The 18,674-nt window shown below is 43.8% G+C and overlaps 1 protein-coding gene across 2 annotated transcripts; it reads left to right on the forward strand.

The window, feature by feature from the left end:
* Positions 1-56: 56 nt before the first annotated feature.
* Positions 57-18,076, forward strand: LOC145859566 (uncharacterized). 2 transcript variants are annotated; one of them, XR_014379806.1, is made up of 4 exons: positions 57-632; positions 987-1,619; positions 8,166-11,969; positions 12,185-13,243. XR_014379806.1 is itself a non-coding variant. In XM_082959475.1 (3 exons), exons 2-3 carry the CDS (start codon positions 13,918-13,920, stop codon positions 15,431-15,433), a joined length of 1,098 nt encoding a protein of 365 aa, XP_082815601.1. In that variant the 5' UTR covers positions 9,523-11,969; positions 12,185-13,917; the 3' UTR covers positions 15,434-18,076. The 2 variants fall into 2 exon arrangements, 1 of the variants encoding a protein (XP_082815601.1); XM_082959475.1 differs by lacking the exons at positions 57-632; positions 987-1,619 and adding an exon at positions 14,517-18,076 and having other exon boundaries at positions 9,523-11,969; positions 12,185-14,098.
* Positions 18,077-18,674: the final 598 nt, after the last annotated feature.

Genomic DNA, 18,674 nt, shown 5'->3' on the forward strand with positions numbered 1-18,674 from the left:
ACCATGCTAGCAAAGATACTGTTCTGTGACGCTAATACCTGCTAATACTAGCTAACATGATGAGACCAAAGAGAACCTGTTGTGTCGGCGTATGTCGTGCTTGTGGGCAAAACATTTCCAATAGAATATACGTGCACAATCTCTTCAGTCAGTTCGAAGGTCAATGTTTAAAACCATTTGACTACACCACAGCATTGGAGGACCTCACTGGACCAATTTCTCAGGACGATGCCTTACCACAAATCATTTGCGAAACGTGTCGTAAACTTCTCAAAAGGTACTACAAAAGCTTTTGCGATGTGGAGAAAATTGGCAGTATATTTCGAGAAAGTGCTCAGAAGCAGAGGGAGAGTCACTCTCTTGCATGGCGAACTCGGGACACCCAACAAAGTGAGATTAGTATCACCCCATTTCCCCAAGAGAGAATGACAGACGCGTGTAAAGTTACCCCGCGAGATTTGACCGTAACGTTAATAGTTGTGCCAAAGAGCGAGAACATAGACGAAGACGCCACACCAGATCCCAACAACGATAACGTCAAACCTGAGCCTGCAGAAATCTCAGTATACCTGGAAGAAGATATGGAGCAGGATCCACAGTCTGATGATGCTGCTTCTTCGAAGCTAAGCCAGGTAAACACGTGTTGTCCCCTTTAATTACCTGCTGTATGTTGGAGAGAAGTCGGGGTGTTAAAGGTTCTAAACATCTTGAAGTTTCTAGTTAGGTGTTTTAAGGTTGCTAGTGTACCTTCGTTTCTGAAGTCCTGTACCCCTTCAATGGCACCACAGTAGTGCGGTGATCATGTATAACCTATAAAGTTGAACAATATTCAACCGTCAAATCCTCCAGTCTTGTCACCTCCTTCCATTGAAAATAACTGAATTTTGATAGTTTGGTCGCAAGTATCAGGTGAAAATGCTTGCTGGGCCATTTAAAAGTTACATATTTATTGATTAGTATTGACATTTCCCCCTTTTTAATTTTAGGTGAGTGTGCCATCTAAATACATCCTTACTGGACCCATGGAGAAACTTGTGGAGGACATTTTGAATGGACAATTCTTCAGCGCAGCGAAGGCAATAATGGAAATTCCTGATTTGGCTTCCCTTGTCACTAAAGAGGTTTTGAATCAAGTCGTCAAAGAATGCAAAGAGCTCACTAGCGTTCCATTCAACTCCATACTTAGACAGACCAGTCCATCCTCTCTGGAAGCCTTCAGATGGGACACTGTTTTTACTGAATGGAAGACAACCGCACCCACGTTCCTTAGGTTTCTGGAGTCCGCAAGCACATCTACTTGGGTTTCTGCCCTGACCAAAGAACGTACACAGAGAAAGAAGTTTGCCATAGGCATGGCTGGAGCCACTCTTCTCAAGGTACGTTGCGGGAGGATGAGTGCACCCATGTATCGGAACTCTCTTATCATGCACCAGGCTCAGAAGAAAAAGTGCTTCAATAGGTTTGCTAGACTTGGTGTCTGTGTTACTAAGCAAAGCATGCTTCATCTGTTGAGAAGAGTCAGGGCATCTGAAGAAGTAACCAGGACTCCCTCTGCAGGTGAAGACCACAACTACGACTCAGTAGCGCCAAGAAGATCCACAGAAAATACTGACAGACAGGTGTGTAGTATTTATTTCTATCATGGTAGGATTCATTTCCATTTCAATTTCGGTCAATTCAGGAACTAGGCCTCGACTGAAATTCCAATTGTCTTCAGTGCTTTTCTAGGTTGAACAATTGGAATTGCACTTTGGTTTACTTTCTGAATCGAAAAGGAATTGCCCCCAACCTCGGCTGTGATTATACAGTGTCTTCAGAAAGTGTTCACACCTTGACTTTTTCCACATTTTGTAGCTGTAGGCTATTTACACATAAGAAGTAATCAACTAGGCCTATTTTCCGTTTCCACTGGATCAGAGCATGACATTTTCCCCTTTCACAAGTGGTTATCAAAAGGGAGAGAGCTGGAAAGATTTTTCAAACACATTGAGGAACTGTTGTGATCCTCAATGGATGTAAAAACAGATTTAGTTTGCTTGCTGTTTGAGGTGAAGAGAAGCTCCACAGGTCATTATTAGAAAATCAGATATACTATCAGATCCCCAAATGGGCACATTTCTGTGCCTACATTTGCATGCAGTCCAGGTCAGGGGCGAAAATCTGATATCAACAATTACATGAAATTTTCTCGAGCAATTCCTGAGGGGGACACCAAAAGTAGTGCTGTAACACATAGCCTACATTGTAATATGGTAAATGTATATTGAGGAAACCAAAGAAATAAGGTGTTTGCCATACTCCTAACTACCGGTACCCAAAACTACACAACTACTTACAACAGCAATACCATTGCCTTTAACAAATCTTAGTTCAGTCACCAGTTTAAGTTGCGAGTGGGGGTATCCATGGCATTTTCCAATTATGTTCCTATTTTACAAGTCAAAAAAATTGAGAACCTTTCATAATGTTGCCAAACAAAGACTCAACAAACTTACCTGAGACTCCGTCTCTGCCAGTCTGTCCCTGCATATCTGTCCCCAACTCTGCTGTCTGTGTGCCATCTGTTGCCTGCTCTGCCTAATGACATCATTGTGAAACATTTCCATTAGAATTTCATTTCTTTCTTATGAACATTTTATCAACTAGTCTTTGAGATATTAGGGTTCTTACTTTGCGTTTTGGTGTACTGAAAAATACTCTGATGTCCGTCTTTTATTTTTCTGCCATTTTTCTACCTGGCTGGCTGGCTACACACACACACAGGGTGTAGGTTATTTACAGTAGGAGATGGGCTTCTATCATCTTATCTTTTATCATTCTATTTGGGCTTCGATCTAAAAGGTAGCTAGCAAATGTGAAACGGATTAAAATGACAAGAGTTGACACCTGTATGAGTTCACCATTTACACAACATATGCTGCAACCTTTTGTAATTCTAATAGTTTGTTTCATATTGGCTGGCTTCCAACAATAGCTGAATTTGCAAAGCAAGCGAGCACCAATTCCGTTTCAGTGGTGTTTGCTATAATCTTTGCTACCCGGGTTAAATAAAATAAATAAATAAAAGTTCCCTTGCGACAATTTAGCTTTTGCAACGAGACCATTAAATATATTTAAGACAATGGTAGAAGAGAGTGTAGTTCTGTTCAGTTTGGACTTCAGTTTATCGCTAACCTTATCACAGGGACTTTGAAGCACTAATTTACATAATCTGCATGCTGATCTCGGAATAAATTGACGATAGCAAAGATTCCATCTTTGACGAGGCCACATAAATGGAATATTTACTAGCTAGCTTAATAGTTAATATTTGCGCGCTAGCTCTGCATATTCAGCTAGTGTGTGTGCGCGATTGACTGGATTAACCTCACATCAGTTACGTTCATTGAGTGCCTTTCAGACAGTAGACACGACCTCTGTTACCTTGCCAGTGGATCAAACCATTGTGAGGAAAAGGGTGGGGGGGTCGCAATCTTTTGAAACTTAAAAACGCGCTATTAAGTGTCTATAATCAGCACAATTGCTTTCATTGCGTATTATTAATATTATTTAAATTACATAGTTATGTTTCAGTGATATATTGGGGGGGACAAATCATATTTTTCCCAGGATGGGGGGGTCGTGTGTCCCCCCCCCCCGTCCCCCCCGGGATTTCCGACCCTGGTCCAGGTAGCCTATAGGCCTACTTCTATGCGTAATCAGGTGCGCGTCCTTACTCAACATTGACAGGAGCGCTCCAAACAAAAGACAATTACTAAATTGACAACTCATAAATGGAATAAAATAAACCAAAAGTTGTTTCTCACAAGTGTAGCCTAAGTTGTGCAATGAGAACGGTAAAACACTGGAATAATAATGTATTGAATGCATTAACAGACATTACCGTAACCAAACAAACATTTGTAGATTAGGAATTAACGGTAAATGTACTACTGTAAAAAAATAGTAGGGATATATGTACCGTAATTTCCGGACTATTAAGCGCACCTGAATATAAGCTGCACCCACTGAATTAAAAAAAAAATAATTTTGAACATAAATCAGGTGCCTACCGGTACATTGAAACAAATGAACTTTACACAGGCTTTAACGAAACACGGCTTGTAACAAAAATAAATAGGCTATAACGAAACACGGCTTGTAACAAAAAAAGAATAATTAGCAGTAAGCTTTAGTTGTCTTTTTGCACTGAGTCAATTCCTCACGCTGCTGTTTCCAACGTCTTATCATCGACTCATTAAGACCAAGCTCCCGTGCAGCAGCTCTATTTCCTTTTCCGACAGCCAGATCAATCGCCTTCAACTTGAAAGCTGCATCATATGCATTTCTCCGTGTCTTTGCCATGATGAGGGTGCAAAATGACTACCGTAATCAGAATGATGGGAAGTTTGAGAGCGCTCGATTGAATCTAAACAGTAAACAAAAAAGTTTTGACCGTAACCCGTTCGGCAATTTCATTGGTCTAATGAAAGCTTCATGCCGCCAAAAAACTGAGCATGTCACAGAATGCGTTTTCTTTTTTTGAGAAAAAAAAATTGAAAGCGGGAAAAATCCATATTAGCCACGTCATTGTTTAAGCCGCGAGGTTCAAAGCCTGGGAAAAAAGTTGCGGTTTATAGTCCGGAATTTACGGTAATGGAAATTGATAGACACTAACAATCAAATGCAAACAATTCACAATGAAGTTATGAAACAAAGAATGTGCACAAATTGTCAGGAGAGAGTGCATTCTGGAGTGAGAGACATGTATTGTGCAGCCACATTTCCCAACTTCTTGGACTGTGCCATCCCCGTGGACTCGGAAATGGATTAGTCCACTGAGATGCGCGCAAATAAGACTGGTGTCTGGTGTGCCATATATACAGTGCCTTCGGGAAGTATTCTGACCCCTTGACTTTTTCCATATTTGTTACGTTACAGCCTCATTCTAAAATTGATAAAATAAATAAAGTATATGGCGGTTTTGGAGCAGTGGCTTCTTCCTTGCTGAGTGGCCTTTCAGGTTATGTCGATATAGGACTCGTTTTACTGTGGATATAGATACTTTTGTACCGGTTTCCTCCAGCATCTTCACAAGGTCCTTTGCTGTTGTTCTGGGATTGATTTGCACCTTTCCCACCAAAGTATGTTCATCTCTAGGAGACAGAACGCGTCTCCTTCCTGAGCGGTATGACGGCTGCGTGGTCCCATGGTGTTTATACTTGCATACTATTGTTTGTACAGATGAACGTGGTACCTTCGGGCGTTTGGAAATTGCTCCCAAGGATGAACCAGACTTGTGGAGGTCTACAAAAGGTGTTGGCTGATTTCTTTTGATTTTTCCCATGATGTCAAGCAAGGAGGCACTGAGTTTGAAGGTAGCCTTATAATTCATGCACAGGTACACCTCCATTTGACTCAAGTGATGTCAATTAGCCTATCAGAAGCTTCTAAAGCCATGACATTTTCTGGAATTTTCAAAGGCACAGTCAACGTAGTGTTTGATAACAAGAAATTTGTGGAGTGGTTGAAACACTTAGGTTGGAGTCATTAAAACTAGTTTATGTAAACTTCTGACTTCAAGAGTACACCCCTCACATTTTTGTAAATATTTGAGTAAATCTTTTCATGTGATAACACTGAAGAAATGACACTTTGCTACAATGTAAAGTAGTGAGTGTACAGCTTGTATAACAGTGTAAATTTGCTGTCCCCTCAAAATAACACAACACACAGCCATTAATGTCTAAACCGCTGGCAACAAAAGTGAGTACACCCCTAAGTGAAAATATCCAAATTGGGCCCAAAGTGTCAATATTTAGTGTGGCCACCATCATTTTCCAGCACTGCCTTAACCCTCTTGGGCATGGAGTTCACCAGAGCTTCACAGGTTGCCACTGGAGTCCTCTTCCACTCCTCCATGACGACATCACGGAGCTGGTGGATGTTAGAGACCTTGCACTCCTCCACCTTCCGTTTGAGGATGCCCCACAGATGCTCAATAGGGTTTAGGTCTGGAGACATGCTTGGCCAGTCCATCACCTTTACCCTCAGCTTCTTTAGCAAGGCAGTGGTCGTCTTGGAGGTGTGTTTGGGGTCCTTATCATGTTGGAATACTGCCCTGCGGCCCAGTCTCCGAAGGGAGGGGATCATGCTCTGCTTCAGTATGTCACAGTACATGTTGGCATTCATGGTTCCCTCAATGAACTGTAGCTCCCCAGTGCCGGCAGCACTCATGCAGCCCCAGACCATGACACTCCCACCACCATGCTGGACTGTAGGCAAGACACACTTGTCTTTGTACTCCTCACCTGGTTGCCGCCACACACGCTTGACACCATCTGAACCAAATAAGTTTATCTTGGTCTCATCAGACCACAGGACATGGTTCCAGTAATCCATGTCCTTAGTCTGCTTGTCTTCAGCAAACTGTTTGCGGGCTTTCTTGTGCATCATCTTTAGAAGAGGCTTCCTTCTGGGACGACAGCCATGCAGACCAATTTGATGCAGTGTGCGGCGTATGGTCTGAGCACTGACAGGCTGACCCCCCCCCAACCCTTCAACCTCTGCAGCAATGCTGGCAGCACTCATACGTCTATTTCCCAAAGACAACCTCTGGATATGACGCTGAGCACGTGCACTCAACCTCTTTGGTCGACCATGGCGAGGCCTGTTCTGAGTGGAACCTGTCCTGTTAAACCGCTGTATGGTCTTGGCCACCGTGCTGCAGCTCAGTTTCAGGGTCTTGGCAATCTTCTTATAGCCCAGGCCATCTTTATGTAGAGCAACAATTCTTTTTTTCAGATCCTCAGAGAGTTCTTTGCCATGAGGTGCCGTGTTGAACTTCCAGTGACCAGTCAGCATGAGGGAGTGTGAGAGAGATGACACCAAATTTAACACACCTGCTCCCCATTCACACCTGAGACCTTGTAACACTAACGAGTCAATGACACCGGGGAGGGAAAATGGCTAATTGGGCCCAATTTAGACATTTTCACTTAGGGGTGTACTCACTTTTGTTGTCAGCGGTTTAGACATTAATGGCTGTGAGTTATTTTGAGGGGACAGCAAATTTACACTGTTATACAAGCTGTACACTCACTACTTTACATTGTAGCAAAGTGTAATTTCTTCAGTGTTGTCACATGAAAAGATATACTCAAATATTTACAAAAATGTGAGGGGTGTACTCACTTTTGTGATATACTGTGTGTGTGTGTGTGTGTGTGTGTGTGTGGTGTGTGTGTGTGTGTGTGTGTGTATACACTTCTTGACCAACAGCGTATTGACCAGTTGAATAATTGGGGTCAGCCTTAATTAGGTTAGTATTGTGGAGTAACTACAATGTTGTGGATCCATCCTCTTTTTTTTTAAAATCCTGTCACAGCCATTAAACTGTTTTAAAGTAACCATTGGCCTCATGGTGAAATCCTTGAGCGGTTTCCTTTCTCTCTGGCAACTTGAGTTAAGGAAGGACACCTGTATCTTTAATGACGGTGTATTGATACACCATCCAAAGGGTAATGAATAACTTTACCATGCTCAAATGGATTCTCCTACCCTACCAATGGGTGTCCTTTGCCAGGCATTGTAAAACCTCTTTGTGGTTGAGTCTGTGTTTGAAATGTACTGCTCGACTGAGGGACCTTTTTATAGATAATTGTATGTGTGTGGTACAGGGATGAGGTAGTCATTCAAAAATCATGTTAAACATTATTGCACACAGTGAGTCCATGCAACTTATGTGACTTAAATTCGTACTCCTGCACTTTAGGTTTGCCAAAACAAAGGGGTTGAATACTTATTGACTCAAGACAGTTCAGCTTTTCATTTTTAATTGATTTGTAAAAATAAACATAATTCCACTTTGACATTATGGGGTATTGTGTGTAGGCCAGTGATGTCAAATCCATTTCAAATTCAGGCTGTAACACAACAACATGAGGAAGAAGTCAAGGTGTGTGAATACTTTCAGTAGGCACGGTAGGTTGCGTCCTGGTTGTGAGATACATTTATCCCCAATGTGCTCATCCCTTTGTGGGATTGACTCAAGGAAGGGCACATGGTGGTTTTTATTCAGTCATTTTATGGCAGAGCAGAGGGAAGTACTGTCAGAGTTATAGATTTCAAAAATATGGAAATATTTATTGAGTAATGATTTTGTTACCCTTGCCTTAATGGAGCAGGAGGACCCAGAGCCCACAGCGACTGAAAATAACCAGGAACCAAGGACCAGTCTGGGGGAAGAGGAGCTTCCACACTCTCGACCGACAGAGTCCACAACAGTCACAAGCACTCTCTTTAGGAGCAAAAACCATGGTCAGGGCCCATCCAAATGCCAGACCAAGCCCAAACCCCAGCCTCAGCCTCAGGCTCAACATCAGCCTCAGCCCCAGCCTCAGGCTCAACATCAGCCTCAGCCCCAGCCTCAGGCCCAACATCAGCCCCAGCCTCAGGCCCAACATCAGTCCCAGCCTCAGGCCCAACATCAGTCCCAGCCTCAGGCCCAACATCAGTCCCAGCCTCAGGCCCAACATCAGTCCCAGCCTCAGGCCCAACATCAGCCCCAGCCCCAGGCCCAACATCAGCCCCAGCCCAAGCCTCAGCCCAAACCCCAGCCTCAGCCCTTCCCCACAACCTTTCTCCTGGCCCAACCCTTCCAAACAGCACAGAACCAAACTGTCATGTTGTCTAAACAGAATGCCCCCCTGATGATATTTACACTTCCCTATGTGCAAAGCCCTGCAGCTCAAAGTGAGGAAGTCAGAGGTGTGGAAAGCACTACGTTGCACAACTACAACGTTCCTTGTTCTTGCCAGGTGTGTGGGCAATCGTTTGACTTCACGCGTCATTTGATAAGACATGTTCAGATGCACTTAGCGGAGAAAAACCGTTTGTGTGGTTTGTGTGGGAAGGTCCTTGAGCCTGCAGAGAACATGGCGATTCACCTGCAAACTCACAGTCTAATGAAAACTTTTTGTCATATTTGTGGCAAATGTTTCCCAAAGAATTCTGAGCTGAAATATCATATAAGTATTTATCACTATGTGGAGAAGCCACATCTGTGCGAAGTGTGTGGCAAAACCTTCAGACATGGCAAGGCCCTTAAAGAGCATCATACGTCCTTTCACATAGAGGGACGAGATAAGCCATATAAATGCCATTTGTGCAGAAAAGGCTTCTCAGGAGAAAGACAAGTTAAACTCCACCAGTTAACTCACACTGGAGAGAAACCGTATCAGTGTGAAGATTGTGGCATGTGCTTCAGGGAGAAGAATACTCTTAAAGGGCACATGAGGACTCACACAGGAGAGAAACCGTATAAGTGCAGAGAGTGTGGAAAATGCTTTAGATTGTTAGGTGCTTTAAAATGTCACCTACTAACTCACACTGGAGAGAAACCGTATCGCTGCAACGTCTGTGGCAGATGCTTCAGTCAGTCCTCATCCCGCAAGACTCACATGAAAACTCACAAAATGGCTTACGCAGTAGAGAGTCCACAGAGTGCAGAGAGTCCACAGAGTGCAGAAAAGGCTTTGTCGGAGTAGGATCTCTAAAATGCTGGTCCAATGGAGAGACACCAAAGCTTAGATCCCCCCCCCCTCACAACACATATGAACATTTACTAAAGGGAGAACCCACAACCTGCCTTAGAAGTTGGAAAAGTGGACTGTTCTGACACCTTTTACAAGACAAAGACATGCCCCTAAAGTCACTTCTCTTGTTTAAATGCATTGTGAATTAGCAGTTTGAAAACATCGCTAATGGACTTAGACTGACTCTCCAACATTTCACAGTATGTCATTTTCACAAAGAGGAGTCGACAGCATGTGGTCAACTTGTCTGTCCCAAATTGTTATGAGACTGCCGACTGGTCACTAAAATGTGTTAGTCTCACAGTTACAGATTGATTCATTTCTTTATGTTTTGGTTAAAAAGTATTGTGTATGGTAGCTTCCAGAGGATAACATAAAATATTTTGTACTGTTTTTCAACCACAGAAGGGACACACTTCTCATAATAATGAGAATGCATATTCACTGAATAGGTTTTGCTCCTCCTCCATGTAGTCTTACTGTTGGTTAAACCTTAAGATGTATGAGAACTGAATGTTTTTTTTCTAAAGGCATGTTATTGAGATCATATAGCGCGCATACTAAACTCAGCAAAAAATGAAACGTCCTCTCACTGTCAACTGTGTTTATTTTCAGCAAACTTAACGTGTAAATATTTGTATGAACATAAGATTCAACAACTGAGACATAAACTGAACAAGTTCCACAGACATGTGACTAACAGAAATTGAATAATGTGTCCCTGAACAAAGGGGGGATCAAAATCAAGAGTAACAGTCAGTATCTGGTGTGGCCACCAGCTGCATTAAGTACTGCAGTGCATCTCCTCCTCATGGACTGCACCAGATTTGCCAGTTCTTGCTGTGAGATGTTACCCCACTCTTCCACCAAGGCAAGTTCCCGGACATTTCTGGTGGAATGGCCCTAGCCCTCACCCTCCGATCCAACAGGTCCCAGACGTGCTCAATGGGATTGAGATCCGAGCTCTTCGCTGGCCATGGCAGAACACTGACATTCCTGTCTTGCAGGAAATCACGCACAGAACGAGCAGTATGGCTGGTGGCATTGTCATGCTGGAGGGTCATGTCAGGATGAGCCTGCAGGAAGGGTACCACATGAGGGAGGTGGAAGTCTTCCCTGTAGCGCACAGTGTTGAGATTGCCTGCAATGACAACAAGCTCAGTCCGATAATGCTGTGACACACCGCCCCAGACCATGATGGACGTTCCTCCTCCACATCGATCCCTCTCCAGAGTACAGGCCTCGATGTAACGCTCATTCCTTCGACGATAAACGCTAATCCGACCATCACCCCTGGTGAGACAAAACCGCTACTCGTCAATGAAGAGCACTTTTTGCAAGTCCTGTCTGGTCCAGCGACGGTGGGTTTGTGCCCATAGGCGATGTTGTTGACGGTGATGTTTGGTGAGGATCTGCCTTACAACAGGTCTACAAGCCCTCAGTCCAGCCTCTCTCAGCCTATTGCGGACAGTCTGAGCGCTGATGGAGGGATTGTGCGTTCCTGGTGTAACTCGGGCAGTTGTTGCCATCCTGTACCTGTCCCGCAGGTGTGATGTTCGGATGTACCGATCCTGTGCACGTGTTACACGTGGTCTGCCAATGCGAGGACGATCAGCTGTCCGTCCTGTCTCCCTGTAGCACTGTCTTAGGCTTTTCACAGTACGGACATGGCAATTTATTGCCCTGGCCACATCTGTAGTCCTCATGCCTAAGGCACATTCACGCAGCTGAGCAGGGACCCTGAGCATCTTTCTTTTGGTGTTTTTCAGAGTCAGTAGAAAGGCCTCTTTAGTGTCCTAAGTTTTCATAACTGTGACCTTAATTGCCTACCGTCTGTAAGCTGGTAGTGTCTTAACGACCGTTCCACGGGTGCATGTTCATTGTACAAGTATGGGGAAAAACTGTTTAAACCCTTTACAATGAAGATCTGTGAAGTTATTTGGATTTTTACAAATTATCTTTGAAAGACAGGGTCCTGAAAAAGGGATGTTTCTTTTTTTTGCTGAGTTTAGATAGTCGACTTGGTCTCAAAGAAACTGTTGTCTTTGCTGTTGTTACCTTTGTTTCACTCCAGTCCCAGAAGGTGGCGATAATGCGCCAACTTGATTGTTGTTGGGTGCGCCCTGAACCGGAGAAGAAGACTTTCAATCGTAAACAACTAGCTAACGTTAGCTGGCTGCTAGTGTGCGTTTCTTTTCGCAAAAATGGCCAAATTAGAGTTGCTAAGTTTGTTTCTCACTGAACGATTAACGTCAGCTGCACAGGATATATATAAAATGGTAGAAGAAACGTTTGCAGAATACCAAGCAGAGATCACTTACGTAAAGAGAGAGAATGAATTTCTACGGAAGCAGTTAAATGCTAACAGACCGAGAAAAGTGAACGTAAAACGAGGTTTGTAGGGCATAATAATGCACCTTTTCATTATTGGAAATTGAAGCCATATTTCTATCTAAAAGAGCATATATCAGGGTGTGAACTAGTAACTGTACTTGTGTTTAGGGGGAGTTGTGACATGTGCAGTGCACGCACGTCCGCTTTAGAATTGTTTTTTTTACCAACAAGGGGTCTGTCTGAGATGTTATTTTGTCAACCATCCATAACTGCAGGTCTACGACAGATCACCCGCACTGTCTCTGTAGCAGTAGCTCCCCCAAAGCTGCAGCAGCATTGTGAGCAGGAGTCGAGCCCCAGTCTGGGGAAGAAGCAAGAAGCAAGGACCAGTCAGGGGGAAGAGCAGCTTCAGGAGACTGGAACAACAGAATTGACACCTACACCCACCACTCACTGTTGCAGCAAAGACAATGATCTTGGCCCATCCAAAACATTGCCCCAGATCCAGCCCAAGCCCTTACCCTCCTCACCCATACCCCTTCTCCTGGCACAGACCGCGCAGCCCTTCCAAATCGCACAGAACCAAGCCGTCGTCTTATCTCATCAGATATCACCTCTGGTCATTCAGGTTGTAAAGAAATTGTTTATTTGTAAAGACTGTGGGAAGACTTTCCGTTACATGAGTCGTTTGAAACAACACACGCGCATGGCTCACACGCAGGAAAAACCCCACTGCTGTACGTTGTGTGGAAAGTGTTTTCTTACCGCCAGCAAGTTAAAAACACACCAGCTAATACACACCGGCGAGAGACCCTACCTCTGTAATGTCTGTGGTCACTGTTTCAACCAGAGGTCGAACCTCAAAGTACACATGCAGAGGAAACACAAAGATGTCAAGGGTGTGTGACATTTACATTCATTACATTCATATTTACATTTTAGTCATTTAGAAGACACTCTTAGCCAGAGCGACTTACAGTTAATGCATTCATCTTAAGATAGCTAGGTGGGATGATGAAAAGGTTATGTGGGGACAGCAAATAAATAAAGTTGTGTGTAAGACACACATCTCCCCAACTCCTACACTCAGCTGTACGTCAGTGGAGGCTGAGGGGAGAACGACTCATATAAGTCTGGACCGGGGTGAATGGAATGGCATCAAACATTGTGTTGGATGTAATTGATACCAATCCTCATATTCCCCTCCAGCCATTACCACGAGCCCGTCCTCCCCAATTAAGGTGCCACCACCCTCCTGTGGTGTATATAATTTCTCCTCCCTTTCTTCCCTGTATTGTCTCAAATCATAAACTACATTAAAGATGTAAAACAGACTGTTTTCTTTTACAGGCTAGAACCTCTAACATGTATCATATTTTGCCTCTAATTGCTGGACAGGTCTTGCATGGTAAGATGCTTTTTTGCTCAGCTAAAAAACAAATTCAGTCGATCCCTGATAAGTGCACATTGGTTAAGTGCACCAGTCTATAGAAAACAGTCTCAAGTCACTTGGTGTGTTCTAGATACACAGACCCACAAATCATGAGAGGATCCATATGTTATTTCAATGTGGGGAAGATGGTAAACACTTTTCCAGGCACTGCATAAGGAGTTGGCTGTATTTTGTATGCAAAATTCACCTGGGTATACCACTCAAAGCTCACTCATTGGTATTCACTTTTGTAGCCTGTGGTATGTGCCCCAAAATTAACAAGCCCTTTTTAACCTACATAAACCATTTCAAAATATTTACTGTGGTGCTGTCTTCTATAAGAACACCCTGTACAGTAATGAAAAATATGGATTAACGTGTACAATGCATTCATTTTCAGCATTTCTTGAGTGCTGAACATGATGTTTGGGTTTGGCCCTATCATATTTAGGGTCTCACGTTTTCCTGTTATTACGGTAACCGCGGGCATTCCCTATCACGTGATCAACGAGAGCATCTTTTAGGTCCATTTTGGATGATAGCGAAAGCCCTTGTAGCTAGCTACGACACCCGAAAATGACTAAATTGCAGTTTTTAAATGTATTTTTGACCGAGCGGCTTATGCTCGCTGCCCAGGAGATCTATAAATCTGTCGAAGACACGATTTTGGAATACCAAGAGGAGATTGCGCTCAGGGAGAGGGAGAACGACCATCTGAGACGTAGGCTTCGAGACGCTGGGATTGAAATATGGCCAGGTCAGTAGCTACCATGCTAAAATTAGCACGGAAGCCGCACGCTAGGAAACCAAATTGGTCACTAAAGTGTTGTTATATGCATGCATAGCTGTGTAACTAGCGAAAGGCCCCTTGATTTTTTAATATATATATATTACACTGTATTAACGCTTCGAGAGTAGCCAGGTAACATGTTTTTCAGAAGGCTAACGTTAGCTAATAATGTTAGCGCTAGCTAACTCAGCTAGCTAGTTAGCCACCTTTGTTCCTTAGCTAGCTAGTTGTTGCGATTTAGACTCCGATTTTCAGCCATCTGTCTTGCTGATTGATTTCTGAAATCGGGTTCCTGTGATAACGTTATATAAAGTTTGGTTTATCGTATTTTTCCGCGATCGTAAATCATATCTGACTGCCACGTCCCTCCCACTCTTCCATCCAGACCGTCAGTCCATGGCACTATTGGAGGAGGAGGATGGCGAGCATCCCCGCCGGGAGTGGAGCCCCAGTATGGGCCACGAGGAGCGCATCCCCATCCTGATCAAGGAGAAACGGGAACTCAGGTACAGCCAGGGGGACGATCAGCTTCGCGGCCACGGCTCCTGCAGCACCCCAGAGTCCATGTTCACCCCTCCCCGTGTCAGCAACGAATACCCCCAGGACCCTCCCAACTCCTCCAACCTGCCCCAGAACCCGTCTGTGGAGAACAGAGAGAGGGAGCCTGGTCCCAGAAGCTCATCCAGGCACGTCAAATCAGAAGGGTCCCACAGAGGCTCATCGTCGTCTTCATCCAACAGCGGCCCACAGCCCCTGGCCACGGTCAACCCCAACTGCTCCAACGAGAACATTGACATCATCGGGGTGGAGAACGGAGGACAGATGTCGGCGTCTAAAGGACGAGCCGGCGGGAGCAGAGGTCAGGGCTCCCACTTAGGCAACCAGGGCGCTAATTCCACCGCGGCCGCAGAGTGTGGAAAATCTCCTCTCCAGGTGCACGTGTCGTCGTTCTGCTGCAGGGTGTGCGGGGAGACATTCAGCCATGTCGGACACCTGCATGTCCACGTCCAGGTGCACACCCGAGAAAAGCCGTATCGCTGCGGGGTGTGTGGAAAGTGCTGCAGCTCCTCCGGCAGGCTCCAGGAGCATGCCAGGAGTCACACTGGAGAGAAGCCGTACCGCTGCCAGAGCTGTGGAAAAGGATTTACCCAGATGGCCCATCTGAAGGTCCACATGCGTATCCACACAGGAGAGAAACCCTACAGCTGCCCCGTGTGTGGCAAGTGTTTCAGCCGCTCTGACAAAATCAAACGTCACCTCCAGACCCACAGCCGCGAGGGCACCTACTTCTCGGGGCAGTGAGATGAGGGAGACGCCACCGCTGGTGGTTGTTGTTAATGAACGACTGAGTCTCGGTGTATGAATGAATTGCTGATTTTGGGACATTTTTAAAAAGCTAAAATTGCTGCCACTAAGACTAGGCTTGTTTTTTCTCACTCTGAGCTATTCTGTGACTTTCTTAGAATGTTTTATCTCTCCTAAGTAAAAGTTCTCTCTCCATGCCATAGTCTCTCTCATTCAATAGGATTTGTATTGCAGTATAGTCAATTTAGTATGTGTCCATTTTTTTCTTTTTGTACTTGCGTTATTAGCTAGTATTTCCTAATTATTTAGTATTTTAGTAATAAGCTTGATAGCATGATGATAATGAAGTCTTCCGCTATGCGCCTTGAACGGAGTGCATTCAGGATTGCAACAATGCAGCGTTCCAAAACGTGGTCTTGCCCCAGATGATTTGCACCGGGCCAATTTACACCAATTTCAAGTTTCTAAAAGCAATGTTTGTTTTAGAATTTTATTTATTTTTGATAAAGTATATCACAGCTTCTTCTGACACCCTGACATCTGATTTCCTGAATCACCTGGCTTTCATTCGTAAGCTGTTTTTGTTTGTGTTTTTTATCAACACTGGCTAACCGTATGGGTATTGTTTATAAACAGTTGTCCATTCTTTGAGTTTCCAAATATGGATATAAAGTAGACATATTAGCCATTGTTAGTTCGGGTGAGGTCAGGGGTGGGCATTAGGTTTAGCAATAGAATACAGCAGGCAGGGCTATGTTTCTGTACGGTTAGCCACCTAAAGCATCTCTGATATACCCAATGTTAAAGAAGCATTGCCTCTCAGTCAATCACACCAACAGCGTCATTGCATTTTGGTACACCAGAAGTATTCTGAACAAAAATATAAACGCAACAATTTCAACTATTTTACTCAGTTCATATAATGAAATCAGTCAATTGAAATAAATTCATTAGGCTCTAATCTATGGATTTCACATGAATGGGCAGGGGCACAGCCATGGTTGGGCCTTGGAGGGCATAGGCCCACCCACTGGGGAGCCAGGGCCAGCCAGTCAGAATGAGTTTTCCTACAAAGGTGCTTTATTATACACACACATATCCCTTAGTTTCATCAGCTGTCCGGGTGGCTGGTCACAGACAATGCAGCAAGTGAAGAAGTTGGATGTGGAGGTTCAGGGCTGGCGTGGTTACACTTGATCTGTGGTTCTGAGGCCGGTTGGACATACTGCCAAATTCTCTAAAACAACGTTGGAGGCGGCTTATGGTAGAGAAATTAACATTAAATTCTCTGGCAACAGCTTTGGTGGACATTCCTGCAGTCGGCATGCCAATTGCGTGCTCCCTCAACTTGAGATGTCTGTGGCATTCTGTTGTGTGACAAAACTGCACATTTTAGAGTGGCCTTTTATTGTCCCCAGCACAGGGTGCACCTGTGTCATGATCGGCTTGTTGATATTCCTCACCTGTCAGGTGGATGGTTTATCTTGGTAAACAAGAAATGCTCAATAACAGGGATGTAAACAAATTTGTGCAAAACATTTGAGAGAAATACGCTTTTTGTGCTTATGAAACATTTCTGGCATCTTTTATTTCCGGTCATGAAATATGGGACTGACACTTTATGTGTTAGTTTTTTATATTTTTGTTCAGTGTACATTTCCAATAGAACGCTGCATTGCATTCTGTGTGGTGCATGCGTTGGATATATCCAACGTCAAATTGTATGGTAGAGATACGCATTCAGTGTGTTTGCGTAGCAACGCAAAATGATATGCAATGGTGCTGTCGGTCTGATCAAGGCATTAGTCACGGTTGCAGAACTGTATACTGCCACCTGAATTTCAGTCAACTTGTAACTGATACAATAAAAACATACTATTATCACAGAGGAGTCAACACTGAGACTGCTATTCTGCAAGATAAATTTGACCTTGGTGATGATCATTCTGTGTATGACCACTATCTATCCCCCACCTCTGCTGCAGATAGGGTTTATGTGTCCTATGACCTGCACTACTACAGTATTTAACCAACACGGTGCAGAGAAAGACCGATTCCTCAGCTGAGTCATACAGTATTTTACCCTGTATGTGTCTGTGCTGCTTGTTTCAAGAGGATTGGTCCTGAGCTAGGTGCTGCTGCACATATATTCACTATACTAAATATCTAGTAATGGTGGCCAGTTGTTTGGAAGTGTAAAATACATTTTTTCAGACCCAGATCAAGGTTTCTCCTGGAATAAAAAGCACTTTAGTGTATATTGTGAATGCATTTAATCCAGGAGTAGACTTAATTTAAATCTATCCCTTTAGAAGTTTATATCAGATCATTTGAGCAGTGCCCAGCTGAGACCAATGCTCATGAACATGCAGTAGGCCTATGGCCCATACCAGATACAAACCACAGCCCCATCACTTAGGCCAAGTGTCTTGGGCAATAGGGGCTTGTGGTTGTCACAAGACGGGGCCTTTATCACCTCTCAGGACTGAGGCTACTACAGTAGGCCGTCTAACTCGACCGACATCCCTCCAGTCTCTTTCCCACAGTCTATTCTGGCAAACCGCTGCTCCCACACACATTACTGTACAGTGTTGTATCATTGTGTACTAAATGTTATTTTTTAATAAACTAGTAACTGACTACGCTGTCTTTGTTCATTTCTCCATATATAGGCATACTAGCCGAGACATGGCCGGCACTAGAATAAGATGTTTGTTTGCATGATTATTAGCTGTTCGAGTGAACAAATCAACTCCGACTGAACCTAAATGTACAGTTAAACAACTTCACTGACACAGCAGAGTCCCTAAATCCCAAGTCAAGATAAACTACCCAAACCTATCTACAGTTTTAATTTTTTTTATGTAATCTTTATTTAACTAGGCAACTCAGTTAAGAACAAATTCTTATTTACAATGATGGCCTTTTTTATGTATTTTTATTTCACCTTTTATTTAACCAGGTAGGCCAGTTGAGAACAAGTTCTCATTTACAACTGCGACCTGGCCAAGATAAAGCAAAGCAGTGCGACAAAAGCAACAACACAGAGTTACACATAAACAAACGTACAGTCAATAACACAAAAGGAAAGTAGAAAAATCTATGTACAGTGTGTGCAAATGTAGGGAGGTAGGCAATAAATAGGCCTCAGAGGTGAAAATATTTAGAATTTAGCATTAATACTGGAGTGATAGATGTGCAGATGATGGGGTGCAAAAGAGCAAGAGGGTAAGTCATA

The sequence above is a fragment of the Salmo salar genome, chromosome 12 (genome assembly GCF_965601325.2).
Source record: "Salmo salar chromosome 12, fSalSal1, whole genome shotgun sequence".
NCBI lineage: Eukaryota > Metazoa > Chordata > Actinopteri > Salmoniformes > Salmonidae > Salmo > Salmo salar.